The sequence below is a fragment of the Molossus molossus genome, unplaced genomic scaffold (assembly GCF_014108415.1).
Source record: "Molossus molossus isolate mMolMol1 unplaced genomic scaffold, mMolMol1.p scaffold_m16_p_15, whole genome shotgun sequence".
Lineage (NCBI taxonomy): Eukaryota > Metazoa > Chordata > Mammalia > Chiroptera > Molossidae > Molossus > Molossus molossus.
The window spans coordinates 23,532,568-23,560,493 of NW_023425350.1; the positions used below are offsets into that span (position 1 = coordinate 23,532,568).

Sequence of the window (27,926 nt, forward strand, 5' to 3'; positions counted from 1 at the left end):
GTGGCACGTGAATTATGGTCATGATAGACGGAAGTGTAGAAAGGGAGATAGTGGAGTTTATTATTTAAGTTATTTGTATGTAACATGGTTAAGGAATATTATGTTTATCCACTCACTGGACATATCATACATGTTGACATATGGAAGGGTTGGTGGTTAATACAGTGTTGAGGTTAAAAGAAGACTTGATTTGGTATTATTATCTCGTAAGTAGGAAGACTGAAGTCCAAAGATGCTCCTTGTTATTTCTGAATAATTGACTTCTTTCCTTGCCACCAAACTCACTTTCCAGAAAAAGTTTGGCACGTAAAGATTCCAATTGCTTTTATAAATTCAAGCTCTCTTGTCCCCTAACTCCTGTTTCTGTTCACCCCTTCTGCAGGCGTGTACTCTCTGCTAAGCCCTGTGACAGCCCATTGACAAACAGAGTCCAACTAGGTCTTTAGTGTCAAAGACGCCAGTTTCTGATGGCGTTTGGAGGAGCTTCCTTACGTGAACGGATTTCAGTAGCTAGACAGTAGAAGTCCTGCAGAGGAGATGACACGTAATTGAGTCCCTGTAGGGGGAGTGAACCTGGAGGAAGCCTTCAGGACGGAGGAGGAGTTTTCAAAGCGGGGAAAGGGAAGAAGCTTTCCAGGCGAAGAGGACAGCTTGTGTGGAGCGAGAGGCCGGCCCAGCATTTCGGAAGCATGTAGTCATTAAGTAGTACTGGAGTAAAGGGGAGGGGCGGATAGAAGCGGTTGATCAAGGGGGCGGGGTCCAAATCTAAACAGGCTTTGTGTTCCTTGCCAAAGATTTGGATGGCCAGATGTTGGACTTTATTTTATAGACTGTTGCTTCATATCCTTGAGAAGTTTGATAGGGCTGGTCTTGTAACACCAGTTCCTGGGTTTTATGTGCACTAATGTTCCTCTGCAGGAGAATAAAACGCTATGAACAAGGTCCATACGGGAGGGCTAATCACCTGGCTTGATTCAAGGATGGCTTTACGCAGTGGCTCTCAACCCGGGGATCGAACCACCCTTTCACAGGGGTCGCCTAAGACATAACAGTAGCAAAATTACAGTTATGAAGTAGCAACGAAAATAATTGTATGGTTGGGGGTCACCACGACATGAGCTGTATTGAAGGATTGCAGCACTAGGAAGGTTGAGAACCACTGATCTAGAGAATTTAGATGAAGAGAGAAAATGGGAAACAGGCACTTTTCCAAGATAATTTTTCCCTCAACTAAGATATATTAATTTTTAATCAGCAGTACATTTGCTAACTGAAAACCAGTATTCTTGGAAGCTGGTTGAACATGGAGTTACACGTTTTAAAGGAAATTCAAGCTCGAGGACTGTTGCTTAATAATGACACGTGCCTGAATGCAGTCCCACACTGCACATGCCCGGCGGGGGTGGGGAGGGGGGCTGAGGGTTCCCTTACAATATCCTGGGATCCATTCTCAAAGCAGAGGAAATGTATCCACAGGGAACAGAGTAGTTGTAGCACAGGAGACATTTATACGAGCAATCTAATACCTGTCAGTCAAATACCATAAGCATGTGATTCTATTGCACTGTTCCCAGTAAATTGTTAGCCTTGTGCAATTTCACAAAGATGCAAGAATCAAGGAAACACGAGGGTAGAGTCTAAAGGGACCTCATGAATTATCCATTCCACCTCTGTTTTAGGGATGAAAAAATTGGAGCCCAGAGAACCAAATGCCCTGTTCAGGGTCGCTCTGTGAACTAATGACAGAGCTGAGGTTGTGGTCTCCTGGGCTGGGGCCCTCTCCCTGCCCTGCCCTACTCTGTCTGCTTTTCTGTGCACAATTTAAGATTGATGGAAGTTCCTAATGTGGGTTGAATCGTGAAGTAGGAGCACTGGGTTTGGCGGTGTGTGTGGCTCAGTGGTTGAGCATGCACCAAGAGGTCGCCAGTTCAATTCCCGGTCAGGGCACATGCCCAGGTTGTGGGCTCAATCCCCAGTGAGGGACATGCAGGAGGCAGCCAATCAGTGTTCTCTGTCATTGATGTTTCTATCTCTCTCTCCCTCTCATTTCCTTTCTCTCTAAAATCAATAAATGAAAAAAAAAACTAGACACACTGCTTGTCTTCTCTTTACCTCCTCTCTGTTCCCACTTGCTTCCTACTATCAAACAGGAAATTATCCATCTCTTAACTGTTTCCTCTGTTTCAGGATTCCTAGAAACGTTTCTTTTAAATATCTGGTATGGCCCTGGCCGGTTTGGCTCAGCAGTTAGAGCGTCAGCCTGCGCACCAGAGAGTCCCGGGTTCGGTTCCTGCTTAGGGCACGTACCTAGGTTGCAGTTTGTCCCTGGCTCCAGTTGGGGTCATGTGTGTGGCAACCACTCGGTGTCTCTGTCTCACATTGATGTTTCTCTCTCTCTCTCTCTCTCTCTTCCTTCCTCTCTCCCTTCCACTCTGTCTGAAAATAAATGCAAAAATGTCCTCAGGTGAGGATAAAAAATAAATATTTGGTACGATTTTGGTTAGAATGATGGAAAATTGTACTTAGAACATTGAATCCTTAATACTGTGTTCGGTTCTTGATGTACAATCGAGAGTCAGAAACCTGTCTGAGGAATGAATGATGGAAAGAATGGATAAATGAATGAATTTAGCACGTGTAGTTCATCTCTGGTCCTCCTCTGTTAATTGTATTGCTAAGATATCCGACAAAAAGGACAGCAATGAGACGTTTGCTTATCATTACTAAATTGATTTAGTAAATTGAATCAGTCTGTTTTTCAAAGAGTCCCCCATTTGGACATAATATGAATCAGTGGTCATGTTTGTTTGTTATAATTCAGTCTCCAAACATTATGTGTGTGCATATTTTCGTATTTCCATTGTTTCAGATTCTGACTTTGACCATTCTGGTGCATGATTACACATGCCTCACATAGCTTCACTTTGGGGCAGTGTCTGTAAAACAAGTTTTTGTAACATGCATGATTTTTGATAACCGTAATTCTGCCTTTCCTGCTTTGCACTGATCACAGCGCAGGGAAGAGGGAGTGAAGGAAGGAAGCACCAGCTTTTGTGGAGCATCCGCCGTCAGCTTGAAGCCGAGAGAATGAAAGCACACCGCGTTGATTCCCGCCTGAGCAGGACTGGATGCCTGATACCAGCCAGCCAGGAGCTGGGGGAGTTAAGAGCAGCAATTTCACATTACACCGGGGTTTCTAGGCTGGCATGGAAAGTGATGCCAGTATTAGCTATTTGCATCTTACTGTAGGCACAGGGATATGTGAACAGCTGGAGAATTAATTTGATATATATTCCCAGAAGCCTTTCCTCTGCCAACAGAATTCCATTACTGTGAGCTTCTGAGTGTGTACCGTGAATTTGTTTCTTGCCTTTTAATATCTGCTAGAGCGTATTTCTGGGGAGTGGATTGCCACATAGTGGGCGTGGCTGTTCCTTGGTTTGGAGTAAACTCCATTAACCTAAGCAGATACTAGGTAGAAAAGGTAAGGCTCTGAGTACACAAACGCCGTCTGCCTTCAGGGAGTTGTGTTTCAGATGGGCACAGTACTTTGTCTAGCAAGTGCAGTCGTACCCGCTGCGTTTTATTCCACCTTAGTGGAGTTTCAGACACCAGCAAGCAGACGGAAGGATCTGTGGAAAGGCCGAGAGGTGGAATCTAGGACCAGTCAGGTAGGGTTGCCATGGCAGCTTCTGGGCGCTCCTGGGCACAGAGGGGTATGTCTCCTGGAACTGCAGCTTCCCAGACCTGGGGTTGCCTCTTCCCTCACTTCCTCTTCTTCAACACCCCTTTCCTACACTCAGAATTGAAGCTCTTCTCTAACAAGACTTTTAAAACATGTCAGCTGTGGAAGGAGGAAATGTCAGGCATTGTCATGAATGTTGGAACGTACTCTGGCACCCAGATCCAGTCCAGGTCAGGACTGACTGCCTGTGGGACGCACAGGTGTTTGTGCTTCGCACCACGCAAGCACTCTTAAAAGCGCGTTCTGCAAAATCATTCACTAGGCTAAAAATACAGCTGCTAAGAAAAATAGGGTTAGGGGCAGGTCAGTCAAAACCTGTGGAACTGTGTACACAGAAGATACATATAACTAATAAGAATCCAAATAGAAATACTGCCCCAGGTAAGCCACACATGACATTTGCACCTGGAGCTTGGGTAGCCCACCCTTGGCAGTCCAACCCACTCCTGAGCTCCTGCTGCTTCCTTCAGGGCACGGAGCCTTGAAGACATTTGCTTTTAATGGAGACTAATTTCATCTGAATTAAACATAAGATCCAAGGGTAGTTTCTTCCTCATGGTTTTTAAATACAGAGGAAAATGTCTGTAGGTTTTTTATTTCTGCTTGCAACCTCCCTGGACAGTTTAATGTAGTGGAAAGTTCAGCCACTGGAGCAGCCATTTCTTACATTAAAGGAAGGAATTTAAACAAGCTTATCAGCCTTTTCTTAAGGTGATCATTTATTGCTAAGACCTTTCCTTTAATTATGAGAAATGTCATGTATGGACCAACACCAACTTCTGCATTATCCTGACTTTACTTTCCTATTTACCAGTTATGTATCAGCTAAATCACCTTAAAAAATCATGCGTGTTTATGGTTCAGTGGTAACTGTTCGGAGAGGAGGTACCAGAGTGTCTTATTTATGTTGGCCCAGGTATACCAGCAGGACATGCTCTTGTTCTGGAACAGCATCTCTCAAAGTGTGGGCCACAGAACCCTGGGAGCCCAAGTATATGAGGTCAAACTGCTTCATAGACATATGAGTGTTCCTTGCTTCTATTCTGTATACACTTGCACAGGCGGTGACAAAGCAGTGGTGGTAAAACGGCTGGCATCTTAGTATGTGTAGAAGCTGTGGCACCAAACTCTGCCAGGCAGTCTTTGCCTTTGTCACCACCGTGCACTTTCAGTAAATCCTAATGACAAAATAATAAACAACTTTAAAAAATCACCTTCCCTTAAGAATTCCTTTGATTAAAGCAGTACAAGTTGTTAAATTTCAGCCCTTGATGACACATCTTAGACTGTTCCATGGGGTGAGACGCTGTAGCACCTGAAGCCCAGAGAAAGTCTCAAGGAAAAGCATCCGAGTTCGAGATGTCCTCCAAACGTCCACACGGCGATTTGGGGTTAGCAGCCAGGTATCCCTGACTTGTCACTGTAGTGCTCACACATGGGAGTCCACATCTTGGAACATGCATGGCTGTTCATTCATACATGAAGTTACTAGGTTTGTCTCGTTTTAAGTTGAGAAAAAAATACCATCCTGATGTGGTTGTCTTGTGGGACTAGCCCACTTCAAAACACATCGACCGGTTATTGCAGTCGTCCTGACCTTTCGGCCTCGGAGGACCCTTGTCACATGGAGTACCTGGCAGGAACCACTGGACGTGCAGTCCTCCTGTTTTCCACTCCTGCCGCCTCCCTGCCCCCCGGCCCAGGGAGAAACCAGGGACTGTGTCAGAGAACTGGACCTTGATGCATATGCTGCGTTTATGGACTCACTTAGGAAAAATGAGATTTTAAAACAGGTTTCCCAGGGGTCGTCCGCAGCACGATTGGGCTCAGCTCTGATTTCTGTAATCAAAGCTCACTGCATTGTTGCTTTAAATCTCTGTGAGTTGGCTGCTAAGTGATTTTTAAAGTGTAATGTCCTATAATAGAAAAACATAAAAGCGTTTGTCTCAGAAGCATGTTGTATTTGATCCTATGAAGTGGTGGTTGCCAAGGGAACTATTTTCCAAGAAGAAAAACAAAGTATTGATTAGGATGGGGACATAGAATGGAAAAGGTTCCTCTCCAAAAAGACAGTGAAAGCATAGCGGACATGATTGGCCTCGGCGCCGGCTGCTTCCTGGCTGGACACGGTGGCCGTGACGTTTCCCAGGGGCCGGCAGGCTCACCTGTGCCTCTTCGGACAGCCCGTCGCTCCTGCCAGGAGGCTTTGCTCTCAGCTCTGAGGAGCCAGGGAGAGAACTCGGGGCCCTTGCCTTTTCATTCTGATTCCACACTCAGGAAAAAGGGCCTTCCTGCGGGAGACAGAGGAAGCATCTGGATTGGAAACAAGTTGGCCCCGAGGTGGACTCCCGGGAGGGCTCCTGATGCCAGCCAGGTGATGAGAGGCTGGAGCCTTCGCGCCGCGCCGGGGGAGAGACTGATGAGAGATGATTTCTTTGAGAAAGGTGCCAGGGCACGTCCACGTGTTCTCTCAAATGTGAGCCTTGTTAACGCTTTTCTGGTAGGCTTCTTACATCAGGTTTTTACTGTGCAAACATATTCTTTATATTGAAACATAGTTTTCCTTGTGATGTCATATAGATCAACATTTTTTGAATATTTTGTTTAAAAAAAGCACAGACTACAGCGTTGATCGTACCAGCGACAGGAACATTTAGATAGGTAGGTGAACATTTAGGTAGGTAGGTATTGAACACTGTACCAAATCCTCGGGTTACGGGGCTTCAGCGTTGGGGAAGACCTGGCTCTGTCGGTGAGGACTCTATCGAGAGGGGCGATTTGACTTCATGTAAGAATCATTCCCATGGGGCAAACGGCCTGGGCAGGTGTTGGCAGGTGCATGGAGGATGGAGCTGCTCACAGTGGGCGAAGAGTTCTCAAAAGAGGTGTCATTTGAACTGGGTCTTGAAGGGTGAATAGGTGGTACCAGAGGGCGGAGGGAAGGGGGTGTCCAGGCAGGTGACCCTCCACGAGCGGAGGCGTGCCCGGGGATCTCAGTGCCCGGGGAGCGTGAGGGCGTGGGAGGGATTAGTGAAAGAGGAGTCCTTAGAAGTGCGTACATTTCGTGAAGAACCTTACATTTTCATTCTTATTCAGTAAGAAGTTTGGACCTTTTCTTGTTGGCAAGAGACAGCCGCTGAGTAGGTTTGTGTCAGGAGAAAGGTGACAGTGACGGCAGACAGCGTGGGCCGTGGAGGCACGAGAACTGAGAACTGTGCCGGAGTGTGGGTCGCGGCGGCGTAGTTCAGGAGGGGCTGCCTCGGGGGGTCCGTTATAACGGAGGGAGGGGCGTGGACTGTGGAAGGACAGTCTGCATCAGAATCCACTGTTTGGTGATATGTTAATTGCACATATTTATAAAAGTCGTAATAAAAACTTTTTTCTCAGACTGGGGGAAAGAGGAGAAATAATAGTTTTTCAGTGGTTCAAATGTTACTTGAATTTCTTAAAAGTTTTTAAGTTCCTAGGGTTGAACGCTATTTGACTTACAAATTTAAATATACGGTCACAGGAATTCATTCATGGCAAATTGCACCGAACTGGATGAGGCTGGTGGTACTCCTAGCATGTCGACAATTCAGCATAGCAATAAGGACGCATTTACATGTGCTGTTTTGTTATATATTAGACCTGAAGATTATCACCCACTTTTCTGTATTGAATTGTTTCAATATTTTCTTTTCAGAGTAATTTAGTATTATCACTGTTGTCTTGATAGGAATATACCTTTGTTTGTATATGCTATATATACGTGTCATGTCTAAAGAACAAATACATAGGAAGACAAATATTAAAATAGATAAATTGTGGTTTTGTTTAAACTTCTAAAATCATTTTCCTAAGAGCTAAGATTTTGATCTTAGGTGAGCTTGATCTGAAATTAAAACACAGGAGGTTTTCCATTCCCTCTTTTCATAGAATAAAGCTGCAGCTCTTCATATTGTAAGTGATATCCTTCCAAAGAACCCTTTGACAAGAAAATTCTTTATTTCGGTGAAGGGAACCGGTCTTTTGCCTAACTTACACAGTTAGTAAGAAGTAAAAGCCCCACGAATACCATAGCCGTTCATTTTCACCGGCTTCCAGAACACACATTCTCAAGATGGCTTTCTACCTGCCTTTGTTTGAGCAGCAGGTGTAAGGCATCTTAAATTCAAGCACTTTTAAAAATTCTCTTCAGATATAGTATCAGAAACATGTGGCTTAACAGCTAGTCCCCAGTTAAGGTGTGATAAGGTATCTATTAAAGATAACATCGAGAGGTGGTGGGGGGACCTCCATAACATCCCAGGGATTCATAGAGAAATAATCTGGTTTTCTGGACAAGGTGTTTCCCCCCTGAGGACTATTATTAAGGACTGAGTCTGTCGACGGCCCGTTTGTGTGTGACATTGGTGTGAGCTGGGTCCCGCGGAAGCTGGTTTTAAGAGTCGGCTTCTCCCCGTCCGCTTCATTCCGGGCCCAGGACGTTGATTTGGGCTTGACTTCGGAATCTGACCGCCTCCGCCTCTCACCAGGCCGTAGCCCCCGTGCTGTGGTTGTTCTGGCTTCGGTTGTGATCAGTGGGGGATGTTCCCATCTTCACTGAAATGCACGGGAGGGGATCTCCGCCATCGTGTCCTGTTCTCGACTCTGCTCCAATTTTGAGGCTTTGTTTGCAGCCTTGTATTAAGCTGGAGAGCCATTTTAAACCCCCGGGTGGTCTCTACCAGCTGGAGTAAAAGTTGCGGGCTTTTAGGGAATAATCTTGTCGATTGACGAATGTGACCTCCCATAATTTGATTGAATATGGGAAAATCCAAGAGCCTGTGTTTAAAGTTAAAAATGTTTAAAGGAATCTCAATTGTATTATAATAACACATAAGAAAAGTCATGGTTTTGCTCACAAACATTTGTGTACAGGTGTGGCTATATTTCTGTCTCCTCAGTTATCAGGGGGTTGGGTTTCATTGATGTGTAAAATTGCAGCCAAACTGCCTTTCATAAATCGAGGTGTCAAAGTCGGATGATAACCTTGACCGCCTCGCACAGTTTTGCTTTTCAGCAGGCCTTTTCTTTGAATGAAGCTAACAAGCAAACATTGTGTGGTTCTTAATTGTTTTACAGATGAAAACTGGGATGATGACCAACTGCTTGGTTTCGAACCATGTAAAGAAAACCTTGTTTCTGGCTGCAATATCATCAATGGGAAATGTGAATGCGTCACCATTCGGACCTGCAACAATCCCTTCGAGTTTCCGAGGAAGGACATGTGCCTTTCAGCTTTGAAGAGGATTCAGGGTACGTACTAATTTTCACAGTCGCGAGCTTAGCCTCATGGAACCGGAGCAGTGACAGTATTGGCACCGGAACAGGCAAAGACAAGCTTGCAGAGAGGGATAGCTTTTAGAATCCCAGACAAGACGCGTCCCGTTGCCCGGTGCGGAGGTGACGGAGTGTGCGCTTTCCGAGGCTGTGGCGGCATGAGCAGGGCCTCGGCGCTGCTCCCCAGGTTGCCTCCGCGCAGAGATTCTTCACGGGGGGCGAGCTGACGGTCAGCAGCTGTTGTCGCCAGGCCACCCGCTTGGTTTCCCCACAGGAAGGTGCTCCACGAGGAGAGTACTAATGAGAAGTGTGGCTCCTCTGGCAAGAAAGTCTATCTCTGTAGACGAGGTGGGGAAATTGTGTGATGATAATTGAAGGCTCAGGTTGGTTTTGCCATGGGGCAAAATTACATAGGTGTGGATGAATCACTGGGTACTTCACTTCTAGAATGAAGTCAGGAATCACTTTAAAATAACAAGAAAATTATACTAATATGGCTCATAACTTTTGTGCATTCAGGCATAAACCCTAGAAAAGAGATTGAGGACCTGAAAACATGATTCATAACTACAGTAATCACAAGTGGCATACCCATAACTTGGTGTCATGGCAGGATTAACAAAGGGTGGGGCCTGGGCTGGGGTCTCAGCTGGTCCCTGAACACTCTCTGCTCCAGATTCCTCTGGGGAAAGAGAGGACTGAATGAGCGAGACACCCTTAAATATACCTTTTCTCTCTAAAGTGATGCCATTCTGAAATGCAACACCAAGGATTTTCAAGGTCCAAAATCAAACTCATAAGGGCAGTAGAGCAGGAATGAAGTTTTGAATTGCACTGTTTCCAAGTCATGTTAAATGGTAATAAAGAATAAGAATTTTATAATAGGCTTTAAAATAGCATCCCTTTGTATTTACCATGCTGCAAGTGATAAGCCAAAGAACTTCTGTGCATAAACAGTGGACACAGACAACAATGTGGGGGGTGGGGTGGGGGGGAGGGGGGGAGGGGGGTGGTCAGTGGAGGAACATTTGTAATACTTGAACAGTAAAGATAAATTTTTAAAGAGAGAGAGAATATAGTAGAAAACAGTAGACGTAAAATCTTGGAACCACAGAGTCTTAGATAACATTTAGTCTGGTCCTTGAATTTGAAAGTTGGAAGGCTGAGCTCCCCACCATGGTCACTAACCAGCCTAGGACTAACCATGTAAAGTTTTTTCAGTCACATCATGACATAGACAACACAGCCAGTTAACTGACTCATTTCTAACTGCCTCCTGGCTCTTTGCTCACCCCTATCTCCACCCCTATTTTCTGCCAAGAAAAGATTTTAACAACTTCAGCATATAAGTTCAGGGATGTAGATGCAGTGGTCAAATGTCTGTTTAAATAATAAATTTAGTTCCTCATACATATTTAAAACCACATTGTATAAAATAGTACAATTTAGATGATTGCTTTTTGCCATTCTTACATTTCATGAAAGCGTGCTATTGAAATGTTTCCAGTGCAACATTGTCACTATCTTCCCTGAGGCTGCCTTCCAGGTCATTCGACACCCTTGTGCACACACCCTCTTCCCCACATCTGAGTCTTTGAGTCTGTGTTACCAGAAGTTTTGTTCTAAGACACAGTATCTTTTCACATAAAACTGGGACTGTTGCATTTTTAATTAGTTAGGTGTATATTTATGATCTTTACGATGTGGAGATTAACTGCATTGATTTTTAAAGTGATTCCAAAAAGGCTGTTTACGATATGCAGCACTTCCAGTGCTTAGATCATTCTCGCAGGAATAATTACTGCAGCTGATTAAATTTCTGTACCTTTTTCCCCTTGTTAACACATTCTGTCAGATGGCTTCTATATAATCCAGAAATAGGATTGGCTGAGGTCACTTAAGGTTAATGTATCTCGTACAAATATTACTTTGCTTTTCAAAATAAAGCACCCCGCAGTATTTGAGTGTTGTAAGCTGTCAGTATTAGGGGATTTCCCTTTTCTGAGAAACAGTTTTGAAGAAAGAGCTCTACTTATATTCAAGCACACATTGCATATGCAAGAATTAGTGGAGATACAGTACTGTATATAATTTAAGTCATTAATAACAATAAAGACTTCAAGTGCTGTAGGAAGTTAAGGCCAAAAACTGTGACCTGGAATTATGTACGAAGGTATGGAGGAAATGGAATCTGAACAATCTGAAATTTGGATGGTGATGGATTCCAGGAAGGGGAGCAGTGTGGACACAAGAATACAATGTGGAAGTGAGATTTGCATGACTTATATGTAAGATACCTGGGAAACTAGTCTAACACAGCAAGGTTTTATGTTGATGGTTAATGGGAAATGAAGATGGAAGGCAGGATGGGACCAAATTATGAAATGACTTCGTCGTGTAGGGAGCTTGCACCTGGTAATAGGAGCTATCAGACATCATTGTAGTTATGAGCAGAGAAGCAGAGCGTGGGGAAATCAATGTGAGGCAGGCTGGGGTTGGGGGGTGTGATGGGAGTGGATTAGCAAGTGAGAGACTGCAGCTGAGGGGCTGATGGGAGAGCTGCTTCTGTCATTTTCACATGGTGCCATGAGAGACTGGACTAGGGGTCCCAGGGAAGCAGCACGGAGGGGTGGATATGCACCGTTTTGACAGTGGACCCCACAGTGTCGTCTGACAGATGAGGGAAGGATGGAAATGCACAAAGACGATGCTGGATTTCCCAACCTGAAGTCAGAGGAACGATAGTGCCGAATGAAATGGGGACACTCTTCTGAGATATTTGTGATAGAGTGGGACTGAAAAGTGGCCTGGCTGTTTTAGGGGGATATAGGGTCAGAGGGACTTGAAAACTATGGGAGGTGTGACAGCATGTTTGGATGATGACCAGAATGACCTGGAAGGGGAGACCAGGAAGATAAGAGGCGAGGGTGCTGGCAGGGGCCGAGTCTTGGAGGAGAGAGGAGCAGAGCTGCTCCTTCGTCTCAGAGCTTATAAAACAAGGTCAGCTGACACGGAGGTGGAAGAAGAGGTGTGGAATTGAGGAGGGAGAGAAAATATAAAGCAGACACCTCAGGGAGAGGACGAGTAAATTAATAGGGAAATGGATGAGGGCCGCCTGCTAGTGGCACAGCTCGCTTCGGGCTGGTGGTTCTGTCTGGGGGGAGACCGGCCAGCGCAGCTGTGTGCTTTCTCTCCAGCCCTGGAGCAGGTGCGCTGTGGGCAGAGAGGTGGATTCAACTGGGGTTCAGGTTTTCCCGCGAGTCCTCTAGGAAGAGAAGGCACGGAGATGGAGGGTTATGCAGAGTGCGCACAGTGACGGGCGTGCTGTCTGTGCTGGGAAGGAGGCGCCGCGTGAGGAAACCTGACCAGAAGTCCTCTGCATAGTGTAACAACCGCATGTGGTTGGTACATAAGTGACTGCATGTGTTTCACATGAACAAGGTTTAATTTTTTTAGTTTATTTTAGATTTTTGTTAAATTTTTGTGAAAGGGGGAGGGAGAGAGCGAAACATCGATCAGCCATCCCCCTGCATGCCCCCTACCTGGGATCAAGCCCACAACCCGGTCATGTGCCCTGACCAGTAATCACACCGGAACAGTTCAGTGCATGGGATGATGCTCAACCAACCAGGGCCTGGGGTTTTATTTTTCAAAGGAGAACAGGAAGAGCCATCCGAAAGTGACAAGGAGAACAAAGAAGACACCTCTCCCACCCCCAGGATTTATGGATTGTGGGAGATGGACCTGTCCCCACCGGAGAGGACTCAGGGACTACCAGCTTCACTTAGAGCACAGAGATGAAGGGAACATCTGGAGAAGAGCTGACAGTAAAGGGGGTTTTAGTGACAATGACCTTGAGTTCTTGAAGGCACAGTGGAAGGATTTGGGCACCAGGGTTGTGCAGAGTCAAGTGACGATGGATGACCTGGTCATTTAGGCTTGACTCTCATGGTTTTTTATGTTAAGGTGAATAGTTAGTTCCAATTAAAACCTTCTTTTGAGGACTACTTTTGGGGCAGTTTATAGTGTCAAGGTATATGGTTGTGGGTGGGGCAGAAGAAATGATGTTCTTGCCAGAGAAAACAGGGGTCCCCATTTCTGTGTGTGGGAGTGAGTTCTGAACATGAATTCTAAACAAAACCACAGCATTAAAAAAGTGTGAAAGTCATGGCAGGGCATTTCAGTCTTGTATTTATAGATGTATGGAGAATAATGGCAATTTCTGGGTATTTAAGAAGTCCTGGTGTATTCCTTATATTTGTTTAAAATGAAAAGAGTTGGTCCTGGATTTTACTAAATGTTTTCTTTCCCCAAATCTATGAACATATCACCCTAAAGTCAGTTTGTCACAAATTGAGAGGGTACAGGATACTGGATGACAGCCAGCCATGGGTTTGTGCAGAATGATGTGTCAGAATGATGTGTATTTCTCCAAGGATAAGAGAGACTGATAAAGGGAATGATCTGCCAGTGATCCCACCTTGGGCTTCGCAAAGCTTGTAGTTTATGCCATACTGCCTACTCGTTATCGATTTGGTTTTTGTACTGAGGTCCACAAAGTTGAACTGATGTCTCCTCAGAAGAGGGGACCAGACTAGCAAAAATAGTACCAGCCCCTGTGGCTGCCAGAAGGGTTTTCTGGAGGGGCTACTCCGGAATTAGTTAAAATTGATCCCAAACACTAAATTTGTATATGACTCCAAGTAGGGATAACTGGCTTTTATTTTCTAAAACGTTGCTGTAATTCAGAGTGGTTGTAATAAATTCAGGAAGTAGTCGGAAATATGGAACCACGTCATGTTCGGGGAATGATGTAAAACACCCTGGAAGTCATTTATCTGTTCGCCCATTCAGCAGATATTCACTGAGCGCCGACTATGTGCCAGGCACAGTGCTGGTTGCCGAGGACACGGCTCTCATGGAGCTTTCATCAGAAGGGGGAGGATGGCCAGCACAAAAATGAACAAGGAAATTCACTATGACTAGAGCTATGAGAAACAATAATCAGGGTGATATGAAAGAGAACTGCTGGGATTACTGGGGAAATTGCTTTAGATACGGGTGTTGGAAGCTTTCCGTGAGCGAAGGGCATCTGAACTGAAATCCCGATGGAAGAAGGAGCCAAACTTATGATCGGAGGGGCCAGAAGTCCGTGCAGAAGGTGAGGACGAGCTTGTGTGTTGAAGGAGCAGGAAGGTCAGTGTGACTGGATTGTAGTGAGGGAGGGTAATGGTCAGATCACATGATGCCTTGTAGATTACCTTGAGGTGTGTGCATTTCGTGATGAATGCATAGGAAAGCCATTTAAAGAATTGTGAACAAGTGTGTGGTGTAATTTGATTTGTGTTCTGAAAAATTGATGTGCTGGAGAAGTGACTGGTAGGGAGGCTGGAAGATGCAGAAAGAGGAAATGGTCCTCAGGGAGGGGTTCTTTTAGTAGTTCAGGTAAGAGATAACCTGAGAACGGAAGATGGAGAGAGGGTTCGATTTAAAGTAGGATTTGGAACTAGAATGAATAGGACTCCTGGGTGGATATGTGGAGCAGGTAGGGGTGAAGGAAAGAGGAACCAAGGAGTTCCCTTAGATTTGGGGTTTAAGCAAATTGTAGTGCCCTTTACTGGGGGGGAGGGGGGAGGCTTGGGGAAGGCTAAGCGTTTGTTTTGGACACATTAAATTTGACACCCAAGTAAAGCTATTTGTTACTTAGGCAATTTTTGATGTAATTAACTGTTAAAAAGCCTTCAACACACATAGCTCCATGATAAGCATACCAGGGACTACAAAGATATATATCCCTGAAACCTGCCCACAAGGAAGTTGGGAGTTTATAGAGAAAAACAAAACAGACTTATTCACAAAGATTTATCACCAGAGTCCAGCCGAGGGGATATTGTGAGGGATCCATGAAATGTGTTTCTGAATACACTTTGAACCATTCCTGCATCACACAGCCCTTGGTCCAGGAATAGTATAGATTCTGTGGAACCTATTCCTATCGGCAGTTGCACAGGAACATTTTGCAAAAGGAGGACGGCATATGGGACTTAAGGAATTCCTCCTTTGTTAAGGTCTTAAAGATCATGTTAAATGGTTTATAATTTGGAGCTGTATGTAATTGTTTTTTTTCTCTACAAGATATTTTAGAGAAAAGATAGCTGATTAAAAATTGGCATGTGATACTTTATATCATTGTCATATCGAATGGACAGATAAGAGCTACTGTACATTCTTAAGATGGAAAACCAAGGAAGGCTTTGCAGAGAGGAGTGGGAACTGAGTCCAACTCAGAGCAGTTTGTTAGTGGCCCACCAGATGGGCGAGGAATTGGGAAAGAGATGCATGGGGGGAGGTTCAGATAGGTAATTCGATGGCTTAGCGGCTGATTGACTATGGAGGAGGAGGAGGAAGGGAAACACCGCCAGATTTGGGGAGGGAGGGGGTGATTGTCAGGATAGATGTGGGGGGATGGGACAGCGTGGCAGTCAGGATACATGGTGGTATTATTTACCGGAATGTGGACTACCAAGAGAGCAGCTTTATGGATGTAGGATAGGATGGATGTGAGTTTATGTTTGAGGTATCTGTGGAGAATCAAGGGGAATGAGAGAGAGAAGGATCTAGAACTGAGAGAGAGATCTGGGCTGAGATAAGGATTGGTGAGCCACCCTCCTAGGGAGAATGTGGTACTGTTAGGTGACAACAGTGGGCGTCATGGAGGGGAATAGTGACAGACAGTGTTAGGAGTGAGATGGGAGGACCTGTGCAGTGAGGACGGTGCAGGGCACCGAGGCTCTGGGCGGAGTGGCAGGAAGCCGAAGTTGGCCTCCAGCTCAGTGGTTGGCCCCATGATACTGGGATGCATGAGACAGAATATGTCATTTCAATGAATGCTTAATTAATTCATTTGTGCTCCTTTGTTCAAAGAAGACTTGAAAGGGGTTTGAGTATATGAGACGGAGGATTCAGTGATGGGATAGTCATAGACAGCCAGAAGAAGCCTCTCCCCAGCTCTGCAGGGACCTTCTGAGGCTGCTCCTCCCATTGTGGAGCTGCTTCCCACGTTCATTAATTTATTCATTGGAAATACATATTGAGCACGGGTCCTACTACGCCTCAGATTACACCAGTGTGACTTTGTTTTGCCTTTAACTGAGGGACCATTTTCTAAATAGCCTTCAGGGTACAAGGTACACAAATTGAAACATTTTAGATACACTGTGGGAGCTTGCTTTTGACTTTAAGAAGATATTTTATAAATGTCTTACACGATGTTTTTAAACATTTATTCTGGAAACTCAACATTGCACAACATATATACACTCAGGCCGAAATAAAGATTAGAATGAAGATGAGAAAGTTTTGTTTATACAGAGTTTTATCTCTATTTTTCTGTTAACTTGAAACAAAAGGAAGTTCGGTTTTACAAGGTACGGCCGCAGCCTCTGCAGCTGAACTAAGTTTGATGCGGATACAAATGGCTTCTGGTTTACAGATTTTTTTCTGCTTTTTGAAAACCTAAATGACAGCCTTAATTGTTATTAATTGTTCTGTGCTCTAAATTTACTATTTCAGTCCCACCTAAGGAAGTGTTGTTAATTTCTATGAGATTGTTACTCCCTTTGTAGTTGTTTACATTTGACTATTTCTTTCACAGAAGTACAGTGTAAGTGCTACATTTTATTCTTGTTTGTTCTCTTCTTGGTCTGTAGCCTTTAGTACAGCCTGTGCTCTGGGTGGCCTGATCAGATATACTAACCAACCCCTGATGCCCGTAGACAAGCATTTAGTTAGTATTTAGAAAGATACATGATATTGTTTGCTTTTATTCTTAGAACTTTTTTCCTCAAAACAAAAACTTTTGGGTTTTTTTTATGGGAGGTTGGGGCAGGGAGTACCCACAGAATCACCCAAGAAAATGTGATTGAATGGCACTGACATATTATTTAACATTCATTCCACCTTTGAGGTAGTGCAGCAGAATTCCCTCTTGACCTATAGCAAGCTACCATTTCCTAGTCTGAGTCCAGGGACGACAGAGGCACCAGCTCTGCCCAACCCGTGTTCCCACATGGGCTCGAGGTCCATGGTGAGGCCTGTGTGTGGGGCACAGAAGGAATCATCTCCTAGGTTTCTTAAATGAGAGCTTAGTGGTCACACAGAGACTTAGATTTACCAGGACTGGACTAGGACCAGGGAATCCGCCTCATCAGCGAGCCCCCAGGAGAAGCTCCTCCTGCTGGGTTTTCACTAGACTGGGTAGCAGTCACCGAGAGTTCCTGTGACCCTCACGGTGCAGAGAGGTGGTGTCCTGTGCTGGTAGAGAATAGCTGGGCTTTAAGTAGTCCTTGGACTTAATTTTGATTTCCGCGATTTTCGTTTTTAAAAACAAAGCACTTGTTATAACTTGATCTACTTCAAACATTAATACCTAGTCATGATTTCATTGTGCAGTTTATAAAACTCTTTTCCAGGTAAATATGCAAAGAAATTAAAACCCAGTTGAGGCATTTCATAGTGTGTGCATGGGGCCGGGTGATGAGGAACAAGACAGAACCTAAGACTGGGTGCAGGGTAAATTGTTTGCTGTTACAATGGACCCTTTATATAAGTTTACCTGTTAGAGCTTTGCTAAACATCAGAAATATGTCTAACACCTGATGTCTATGGATTTTTTGCAGTTATATTGACCTGCATGGTATTCAATGTCATTGGCCCCAAATCTTTCCTAATATAGTATTGGCGATAGTAAAAATGACTCAGTGTAATAATTGTCACAGGATCAGGTATACTGAGAGTCAAATTATATGTTCTCCCAAAATGTAACTGCTGTAGACTGTAAGATAATGATATGGCGGAGTTACATTGATAGGGTCCTTGCAACTGGTCAGTACTGTAATTATTCCGTGGAAGGGAGAATAGGCATGGGGTGGGTTGTGTACATTTAATATTTATGAAGTTTAAGGGGAAAAAACATCTTTGGGAAGCACTTGGCCTTTCAAGACTGCTGTTTACATAATCCTTAATAATAGAATATGTGAACATAACTGGTAAAGAAGAGATATACTCTCTCAGTCACTGATTCTGAACACTCTGTGTAACGGGGGCCGGGCTTGGTCTGCTGCAGGACGTCCATGTGCACCGAGTCTTAATTTCTGAGTTAGTCTTGAGCTTCATTGAACGTATTCGTCACAGGGTCTCTTTTTCTCAGGCTAGTTACATCTGAAATCAGCATCATTCTTTGAATGTATTACTTGAGTTCCTATATACTGTTTTGAGAAAAGCATTTTTGAGAAGTTCAGTTAACATTGCTTATCAAGTTGGGAAACACTAACAAGAAAACATTTAACCTTATCTTCTAGGGATAAGGGGCCTTCTTACCATCAAGGTCCCGGCTGATTTTGATTTTCCTATGGTTCTTCAGGTGCCACTGAAGACACTAGATTATGGAAGGCAGCAAGGCTCTTGGGCAACTTTAAATCTGTGTTGTGTTGCCCTGTCTGTAAAAACAGTCACAGATTGATCATGTAATCTTTCCTATTTTGGAACACATAAATAAAGTGACTTGGAAATCTAAATATACATGTTTCATTATAAATTCCAGCAATGTCATGGGGTGGGGTATAGAAAAAGGTTTTTATTTTCATATGCAGTAGACTTTTTATTCTGGTTGACAACCAAATCAGTGTTTTAGAGTTTAACGTTATAGGTACAGATGGTTGTTTTGATGTCTTGAACGTTGGTACAGGGAAACAAGGGCTACCAAAAGGCGGAAACCAGTTTCAACTATCTGGGAAATCAAAACAGGAAACTCAGGGAACTTGGCATAAGACCAGTTGGAGAGGAGCAGTTGCTAGAGTAATTATACCTGCATTTTAACTGTTGGAAGTCATACAGTGACCTTCCAGTTGTTGTGATTTCTTATGCCCAGCAAAAAAGTCCCACTTAAATAGTTTGCATCCTAGTGTGCGTGTGTGTAGGAGCATTTTATTTAGCCACATTAGGGTTACAATAAATGGTGTAAAAAACAAATTTTCAATGTGACCCTTCGAATAATGCTTTCTATACAGTTACATGTAAACAGCCAATAATATTCTGTGCCTTTTATTGATTGTCCCCCTTCCCTTGCTCTCTTTTTTAATATGCTTCTATTTATTTTTTAGAGAGAGATAAAAACTTCAATTGGCTGCCTCCTGCACGCCCCTTACTGGGGATTGAGCCTGCAACCCAGGCATGTGCCCTGACCAGGAATCGAACGGGGACCTCTCAGTCCATGGGGCAACGCTCAATCCACTGAGCCACACCAGCCAGGCTGCTCTAACTCTTATCTGTGCTTTCAGACTGTCTCTTCTGTCTCCACTGTGTGTAGTTCAACCACCTGCCGTCCTTCCCATGCCTACTCCCAGGTTAGTACAGGATTTCCAGAAGGTGTAGTTCCACACTTTGCTGCAAGTGTGTGCTTGTTTCAAGACTAAATACCATGTTCTTAGTATATGTTTTTGGAAACATACTTACTGTAATTGTTAAAAGGACAAAAAGCAACCTGACACCTTCAGCCAGAGAAATGGTGTTCTTTGAGGACCCTGCTTACAGCCGCCTCTTTCTGCCTTCCGGGGTGCTGGAATGATGTTGGTCTGAGCACTGCCTCTGGAAGGTCAATGCTTTAGCTTCTTGGTAGCCCTGAGCAGTCCCTTGCGTGTTTGTGGTTTCTGACTTGGCTGGAGACGGTCTCTCAGTTATTCCCAGAGCTTGGCGTGTGCTCTCTCACTCGGAGCTGCTGAGTGGCGGCTCTGCCCAGCTGTGTCCACCTGAACCTTGGCCCCCAGGAAGACTCTTCCTGACATGAGCAAAGAATCTGGGGTCCCCACCCAGGAGGCCTTCTCAGCCGCTGAGAGGCGCTGAGTGGTGACCACTCCCCACAGCAGGGCCCCCTTCCTGAGGGGAGGCACACTGTCCCTCTGTCCTGCCGCAGGCCAGCTCTCTCCATCAGCCATTCAGCGGGTGGGGACCATCAGCGGGTCACTCCCAGTCTCAGGCCGTTAAAACCCCATTGATTAGTGTAATTAGTATTCCAAAACCATGGTCTGAGATTTTGGACAACTCCGGCAAGATTGGTAGTTTATATTCTGCTTCTAGAAAAAAAGAAAAAGTCTGTTAAAAGCAAAGTTCAAGGAACATTTGGGAGCATGATCACTTTAGCAGGAATTTCCATTCCTTCAGAAAGTGATCATTTCAAATGTTCTTATAAATTTATCAATATAGGTAAGGATTTTCTGGAAGATACTGTTTTTTCCATTTCCCACCTTTGCCAGTATTTTATATTTTCTATTACTTAAGAGATCCACAAGCGGGGGAGGGGCTCTTTGAATAAAAAGGGCCTTTATTAATAGGAAGCAGAGCGTATAATCACACATAAAGTTACACCTCTAGACAGAGCTATATTTTCTTCCACTTACTGAAGGTTAATTAATAGAGCTAATCTTAGGTCAAAATGGTGAGGATTGCCAAATCGGTCTTTTTTTCTTTTACCACCCCATTCTATTCTTTCCATTTCTTTCGCACCCTCAAAGCCCAGCATTCACGTTCCCTCTTTATCATCAGCACCTATAATCTAAGAAAAAAATTAGATCAATTTAGTCTTATTCATATATTCTAGAATGTTGTCACTTCAGCCATCATTTGCATCCTTTGTAATTGTGAGATTTCTGTTAAAGAGGTAGGAGAGCACTCTGGGATGGAGCAGGGGTCCCCAGGGTGAACCTGTGCCTTCCTGGCTGCCCCACCCCCGTGGGAGCGTGGACCTGGGGCTGGCCAGGCTGCACAGGGGCACGCGGACCGGTGTGGAAAGGACCTCGCCCCGACGAGTGGGGGGGGCGGGGGGAGTGGGGCGGGGCGGGGGGGTGGACGGGCACCCAGGCCACCGGCGCCGGCTGAGGACTGTTGCGCCTGGCAGGCATTCTGGGTACCAACGAAAGTAAATCAAAACTTACTTTCATCAGTTTAAAAGCTATTTTACAATTCATAGACATAATATTATGTTTACTTCTAGAGCGGGTGCCTCTATTTCTGAATGTATAATTTTCTCAAGAAAGGTATTCAGGAGTACTAAAAGTCAGTATTTGAGGGGCTTTTTGTTTTGTTATTTTCAAGAAATGTTCCAGTGGAAATAAAATGTGACTCATTCTCTAGTCTTATATTGATCTTCACTAAGCATGCTGCTGTGGGCACTGGCATACTTTATTCTGAAACCTCTGGGAGGGTTCTTTTAGTGCTGCAGTCTCCGAGATGAGAAGAATGAATTCCCATGGTTGCTGAGTCTAAGGCTCGGGGTACACTCTTTCATAGGGTGCCTTGCAGCTTTGGGCGTGAAGGGTCTGTGGCTAAGTGTGTTTTGCACCAGGAGGAAGCAGCAGCTGTAAGTAACGCCTGGAAAGTTGGAGGAGGGAAGGAATTAACACGTGATGAATTAATATTTGTGTGACTTTTTAAGAGACTGGCATGTTCCTTTAAATCGTGGATGTGTTTTCTTTTTGTTTGTTTCTGGCTGACAGCTTCCTAGTTTTCCTACACTTCATTATTCTTTTCTCTGTCACTGGGAGTTCTTTTTTTTTTTTTTTTTTTAATTTCCCGAAAAGCAAGTAAAGTGCTTCCTCCTTATCAGTGGGCTTTTTTTCCTGTTTCAATAACAAAAGAACAATACAGGAATTTAATAATGTTAAAAAATTGATACTTCTCTTTCTTAATATATCCATATATTTGTCAGGAGATAAAATCCAAGTTTTATAGACATAGAGAAAAGCTGTGTGTTGGTAAAAGGAGCTCATATTTTACTGCGTACTTAGGCGGTTTTTTTTCTTCTTCATTTTACCCAGTTTGGAAAATAAAATAGAATTATTTTTTCATCTTTAAATTGTGTTCCCATGTTCTGTTGTTAAGAGTAACAGTCCTGAAAGTTAGCAAGCTGGGTAAGGACGCGGTTGTTGACTTCACAGAAGTGTATTTTAAAGGTGTCTGGGGTACATTCTGATCTTGTTTATGTATTTATATTATATAAAGATTGTTATTTACTGTTCTGCTTTGACGCAAAAAAAAAGTCCAGTCTGCCTCCCAGAGGGTTTATAAATATCAGGGGGTGTTTTTGCAACAGCGGACATGAAAGGGCGCTTGTTTCAATGTTTCGGTGCAGTTTGAGTTCATGGCAGAGATGCGTTTAAAGTGGTTCTGAAGTATCTTTGAAACCACACTGAGCAAGGGCAGGGGTGGCCAGTCCCACGGTGGTCCTGCTGTGGCCTTAGAGGACCTTGTGTGCTTCCTTTCTAAGGCCCGAAACAACATCTGACAGTCTCAGTTGTGTCTGACCTGGCTCTGGGCAGTTAGTGAGGCTTTAAGCCTCACCTATAGCCCAGTTGGTGTGGCTCAGTGGTTGAGCATCAACCCATGCACCAGGAGGTCACCAGTTCAGTTCCCATTTAGGGCTCATACCCAGGTTGTGGGCCTGATCCCCAGTGGGGGGCATGCAGGAGGCAGCCAGTCAGTGTTCTCTCTCATCCATGTTCTCTCTCTTCCCCTCTCTCTCTGAAATCAACAAAGAAAAAAATTAAAAAATTAAACCTCACCTATAATATTTAAAGTCACTGTTTATCTCTGCAGTAGTAAAAAAGATACAGTTGTCTTCCCCTTCTATGTTCTTACTGCCCTTTGGCATTCTGATTGCTAATCACAGTGGAATCTCCTGAAGGATTTCTGATTGGGAGGCAACTGGTTTCCGTTCCGTCAGGAATTTTTCAAATAAAATCAGGCTGTGGTGTCACACCTCAGTGCGGCATGGGACTCCCAAAAATGTTACCTATGTGTTCTTTCATGCCTCCTGGCCTGGCTTGTGTTGGCCTAATGTCAAGCCTTATTATAATGTTTTCCTTGGGGGTCTTTTGGATACATCCGTAACTAAACAAACATCTTTAATCCAGAGAGAGAATCCCATCTGATAACATGTATCCCACACACAGTAGTGTATGTTCATGTGCATAGGAAGCATGTTTTTTCTTTAAAAAAATCATACACGTGACATGTGTATTTGTGTATGTCCTGTGCCAAGAAGTACATTGCATACACATGTCCCATGTGCGTGTAGAACCTTTATAGCTAGATGTAGGTAAGCACATATACAGACATGGTGACATAACAGTTTATACATGGAAATAGTGCAACCGTGTGATTATTTTATCTTCCCTGATATGCGTATGTCTGCGGTGACCTGTTTGTAATTGGATGTGACAGCGCTGGTAATGGTGTTCCATTCTGTGATAACGAGTTTCCTGGAAGTTTTGCTCTTCTTTGATGGTAGAAATCAGTCACAGAATCTAAACACCGGCTATATATTCCGACAGGTTTTTGTTTTGTTTTTTTAAGAACTGGTGTACTATTATGCACTTTGTGAGTAGCTTGTGGAGGAAAAGGCAAGACTTTTCAAGTAAATATTATTCAAACTCCTTCCTCTTTCATTTCCCTTATCACTATAACAACCCCACCCAGCTTGGCTATGGAGCTGCTTTGTGTCGGTTTCCCACATGCCAGCAAGCTGACCCTATAGAGTAGCAAAGGAAATATGAGAGATAAAGTTGAAAACTGTCTTCCGTATGTTGACATTTCTACAGCAACAAGTCACAAAGCTTGTTTCCCTCTGGGTGGACAAGAGCTGCTATGGGTCATGATTAGATGGTATGTCCATTAGTAACCACGCTGACTCCCAACAGAATTATTTAAAACATTCCAGCAAATAACCTGGAATTCTGGTAAACAAAAAAACGAAACTTAGGAACTGTTTCGATTCTATATATGGAAAGGAGAATACTAGGGAAGAAGGTAAGGGTCAGCAAAGCAGGAAGGTCTCCAGGTTTCTGAGATTAATTCACTCTGGATCACCCGAAGGGAAATAGTGGTTTTCAGGAGCCTCCATATTTGGCCATTTAGGGCTCTGCAGTGGGACTTTGCTGCTGTATTTTACTGCTCTCTTGACTGATGTGAGACCTTAATTACATCTTTGCCACAGCTTAGAGTTGTATCACCATTCAGTTGAGAGGAAGGTTTTTATTAAATCACACACGAACTTGATGCTTCATGGTTTTGTGTTATTTGTCTATTCCTCAGTCATATTAACCTTTCCGTCAAGATTTTTGCCATCTCTTAAGTGCATTTCTTTGTTTAAATGTGTTTTAAAACTTTGATATCAGTCATATCACCAAATGGGGTGGCCCATTTGATAAATGTTTGGGCTTTTTTTTTAACATAATATAAGATGATTGATTGTGTTGTATTTCCCATGGGCTGAGGTACTGTTTCCTGTTACCAGGAAACACATTTGTTCTTTGTAAATCCTATGTCAAGTACCTCCTAAGACGTGAAATAAAGGGATTACTCTCACGTTATTTTCTATTATCGGTAGCATCAAAAATAAATGTAATGTCCCCAGAAAAAGAGGTTAAACAATGACAACACATGGACGTATTGAAGAATTGGGGGGGTAGCAAAGCTTAAGAAAGGCTCTATTCACTTCCTGGCATTTTGGAAGGACTTGGCTGTCAGTGAAATGAACCGATCTGTATTAATATAAAGCACTAGAAATTTAAATAAATCATTTTTGAAAGCGATACCAGGGTTTTTCTTGAATGCTTCTGAATAAATTTTGCTTGTTAAATGTCAGCTTAATGTGTCACTGACATGCATAAGCTGAGAGGGCCACAAAAATATCCATTTCGGGCTTTAAAATATTTATGCTCTTTAATGTTCTTTTGACCTTCAGTTAAAGGACATAGTCACATAGCAGAGGAAATGCCTCAAATTCTAGCATCTGGGTTTGTTTCCTTGTACTTTTTTGGCACAGTTGCAACAGTAGGGCTTTTCTTTCCTTTAACTTTTTTCGCAGTACAGTCAACACCGGCGTTTTACGCAAGCGGGAAAGGACAGTCTGGGGGCCAAGAGCAGTAGTGTGCTCGCCCTGTGCTCGGCGGCAGGGCCTAATTGAATGGCCTGTTGTTTCCGAGGGGCCTGGAACCAAACGCAAACAAACAGAATCCCACAGGAATACAGAGTTTGTTTAAAATCAGATACCTACAAATGTACACATAAAGACGTGTGTGTAGGTTCAAAAGTTATTGTAGTCAGTACCCTGATTTTTTTGTTTAACTCTCACCAAAGGATATTTTTTCCATTGATTTTTTTTTTTTTTTTTAAGAGAGAGTGGAAGGAGGAGAGAGAGAGACAGAGAGAAACACCAAACGTGGGTAGGTTGCCTCCGACACAGGGCGGGGAGCAAATCCTCAACCCAGGTATGTGCCCTTGACCAGGATTGGAACCCGCAACCCTTCCATGTGCAGGCTGAGGCTCTGTCCACTGAGCCACATGAGCCGGAACATCAGTACCCTGATTTTGAACCTGTTGAATCTTCATCACTGTGTTTAAGTCATTGCATCTGCATACAGTTTTGGGATCGTCCTCTGGGTTTTCAGCTGCTGGAAGATGTTTCTCCAAGAGTCTCTCAGGTAGCTGAGAAGAGACCCTAGTTTAATGAAAGTACTAGTAAAAGGCGTATATTTTGACATGGGTGCTTTATTTCAGCTCTGTAGTATTTCAGCCGCTTTGTCGTTTATCACTAGTGATGAAGGGTCACTTGAAACTTCAGGAAGCGGAGCAATGGCTTCTGACTTCCTTTTCATTTAAACACCCGTATCCAGACAGTACACCGGGACATCCCCTTTTCACGTTTTCTCAGCTTTACTTCCAATACGTCCCTGTACGTGTAAGCTTTTCTTGAGATTTTGAATCATATGAATCAGCGTTCTTCAGTCTCTTTGTCCACAGGAGTCCTGTGGGGCACTTTGGTCCCCTCAGCCACGCGGTGCTGGAGACCTCAGACTTGGCATCACCAGTGATGTGGGCCACCCCTGTGTCGCTCTGACAGGGAAAAGTTAGAACCCTATATTGTTATGCACAGATGTTAGCAGCCTTAAAAGCCACTTCCAAAAACCATCTGACTCACAAAAGCTTGTTTATTCTGAAGTTTATATATTGAGAATATCCTATAAAGGTATGTTGAAAGGGATAGTCACCTGCACTTAGCAAATGCCTATAAAGTTTTAAGTCATTCATTTAACAGATATTTATTGAGCACCTGCTGTATGTGAGACACTGCTAGATGCAAGGAGAGTAAGACAGACAAGGTCCCAGTTCCCTCGATGGGAGAAATAAACAAAAGCCGTACCTAACACTATGTAAGGGCAGTTGGATGTCAGAATGTTGAGGCCCAAGATGTGATGGACGACTTGAGAGTCTCTCTGAAGACATGATGATTGAGTTGGACTGAACGTTAAGGAGGAGCTAGCTGTGCAAGGAGCCCGGGGAAGAACATTCCAGGCGGCGTGAACCATGTGTTCAGCAGTCCCGGTGTGGGAAAGACCTTTCTGTGCGGGGGACTGAGGTGTCCTGTGGCTGGGGGTGGGGAGTGGGGGTGGGGAGTGCAGCAGGAGAGGAAGTCGAGAGGTGGGGAGGGACAGATCGTCCCGACCAGGAGGTGGAGAGTTTGGATTTTGCTCTCTGTGTAATTGGAATCCATTTAAAGTTGTAGCTTCAAGGGGAGGCACTCTGAAGATCAACTTTGGCTGCTCTGTAAAAACTGCCTCGTAGCAGGAGGCCAGAGCGGAGCCTGAGGGGTTTCGGTAGGGCTCCGAAGGGCAGCCGCAGGAGCGACAGGTGCCAGACAAGGTGTTGGCAGAGGAGTTGGAGGAAAGGGAGTGGGTTCTGTGTGTCATGGGAGGTACAGTTAAAAAGTCTCAAACTGATGGAGTTTGGGGGTCAGGTTAGGAGGTGGACTCCAGACAGACCCAGGCTTCTGGCTGGAGCAGTTGGTGCCATTTCCTGAGATGGGGAAGACTGGACGAATATTGGGTCTTCTCCCACTAGAAACCCAGGGGAACCAAGGCCCCCAGAGGGAAGTACGTATCTCGTCACTTCTCCTGCACACCCCTGAGCTTACCAAGAGTCACCAGTCTGGTGAGTCCATTCTCCCCTTCCCCTGCCCGAGGACCTCTGCCAGGGTGGTAGGTCCTCGTCGTACTCTCCGTGGCTCTGAACGTACACCACAGTTTACGTCCCGTGTGCCTGCCTGTGTTCCCTAAGGCGGAGAAAGTACTTGGCACCTCGGGGGTCACAGATAAATGTCTACTGATTGAAAAATGATGGATTAAAATTTAATTATAAAAGGTCATTCATTATATACTTAAATGATTGTACTGTATATCGTAGTCATTGTGGATCCATTGTAGAGTGTTAAATAGAGGCGTTAAGATGGGATGTTCTGGTTTCCCAATTGCAAACAGTTAATAAAGACACACTATAGGCAGATTGGTTGTTAGAAAGTACCCTTAAGTATACAACAGAATTTGGAAACACTTCAGGGTCAGGGTCATGGACATTAACTCTCGTTGACCCGACAAGGAGAGTAGTATGTAATTATTGGAGATTTCCAGTTGACAGAAAACAAGACGCTAACTCACACAGTAATAGTCTGTCGTCCTCTGGAAGGAAGAAAGAATAGTTTTAGTATTTTTTTGACCTGTCATTTGATTTTGCTTATGCCTAATTCCATTTATCTTGCCCTTTTGACCCCAGTCACATTTCTTTTCGTTATTATTGCTGCCAATTTTCCAAATACAAAGGCAAAGTCCTTGCTGTGTGCACTTGGAAGAAAGCCTGGCACACATCCTCCAGAAACCAGAGAGAAATGATTAGCAATATCCAGACCAGTAGCTGCCTGGCTCCGATTCTTCCCCCCACGGCCATTCCTGATTAATGGGAGAATCTGTTCTGCAGTTGAAAGGCTCTTTCC

General features: G+C 44.1%; 1 protein-coding gene across 2 annotated transcripts in view; it reads left to right on the forward strand.

The window, feature by feature from the left end:
- The window catches only part of CRIM1 (cysteine rich transmembrane BMP regulator 1), a 179,446-nt gene that overhangs the window by 29,595 nt on the left and 121,925 nt on the right, over nt 1-27,926 (forward strand). For both annotated transcript variants that reach the window (XM_036262671.1, XM_036262670.1), the window contains exon 2: nt 8,852-9,025. In XM_036262671.1, coding sequence (XP_036118564.1) covers nt 8,852-9,025 — 174 coding nt within the window. The remainder of the gene's footprint in view (nt 1-8,851; nt 9,026-27,926) is intronic.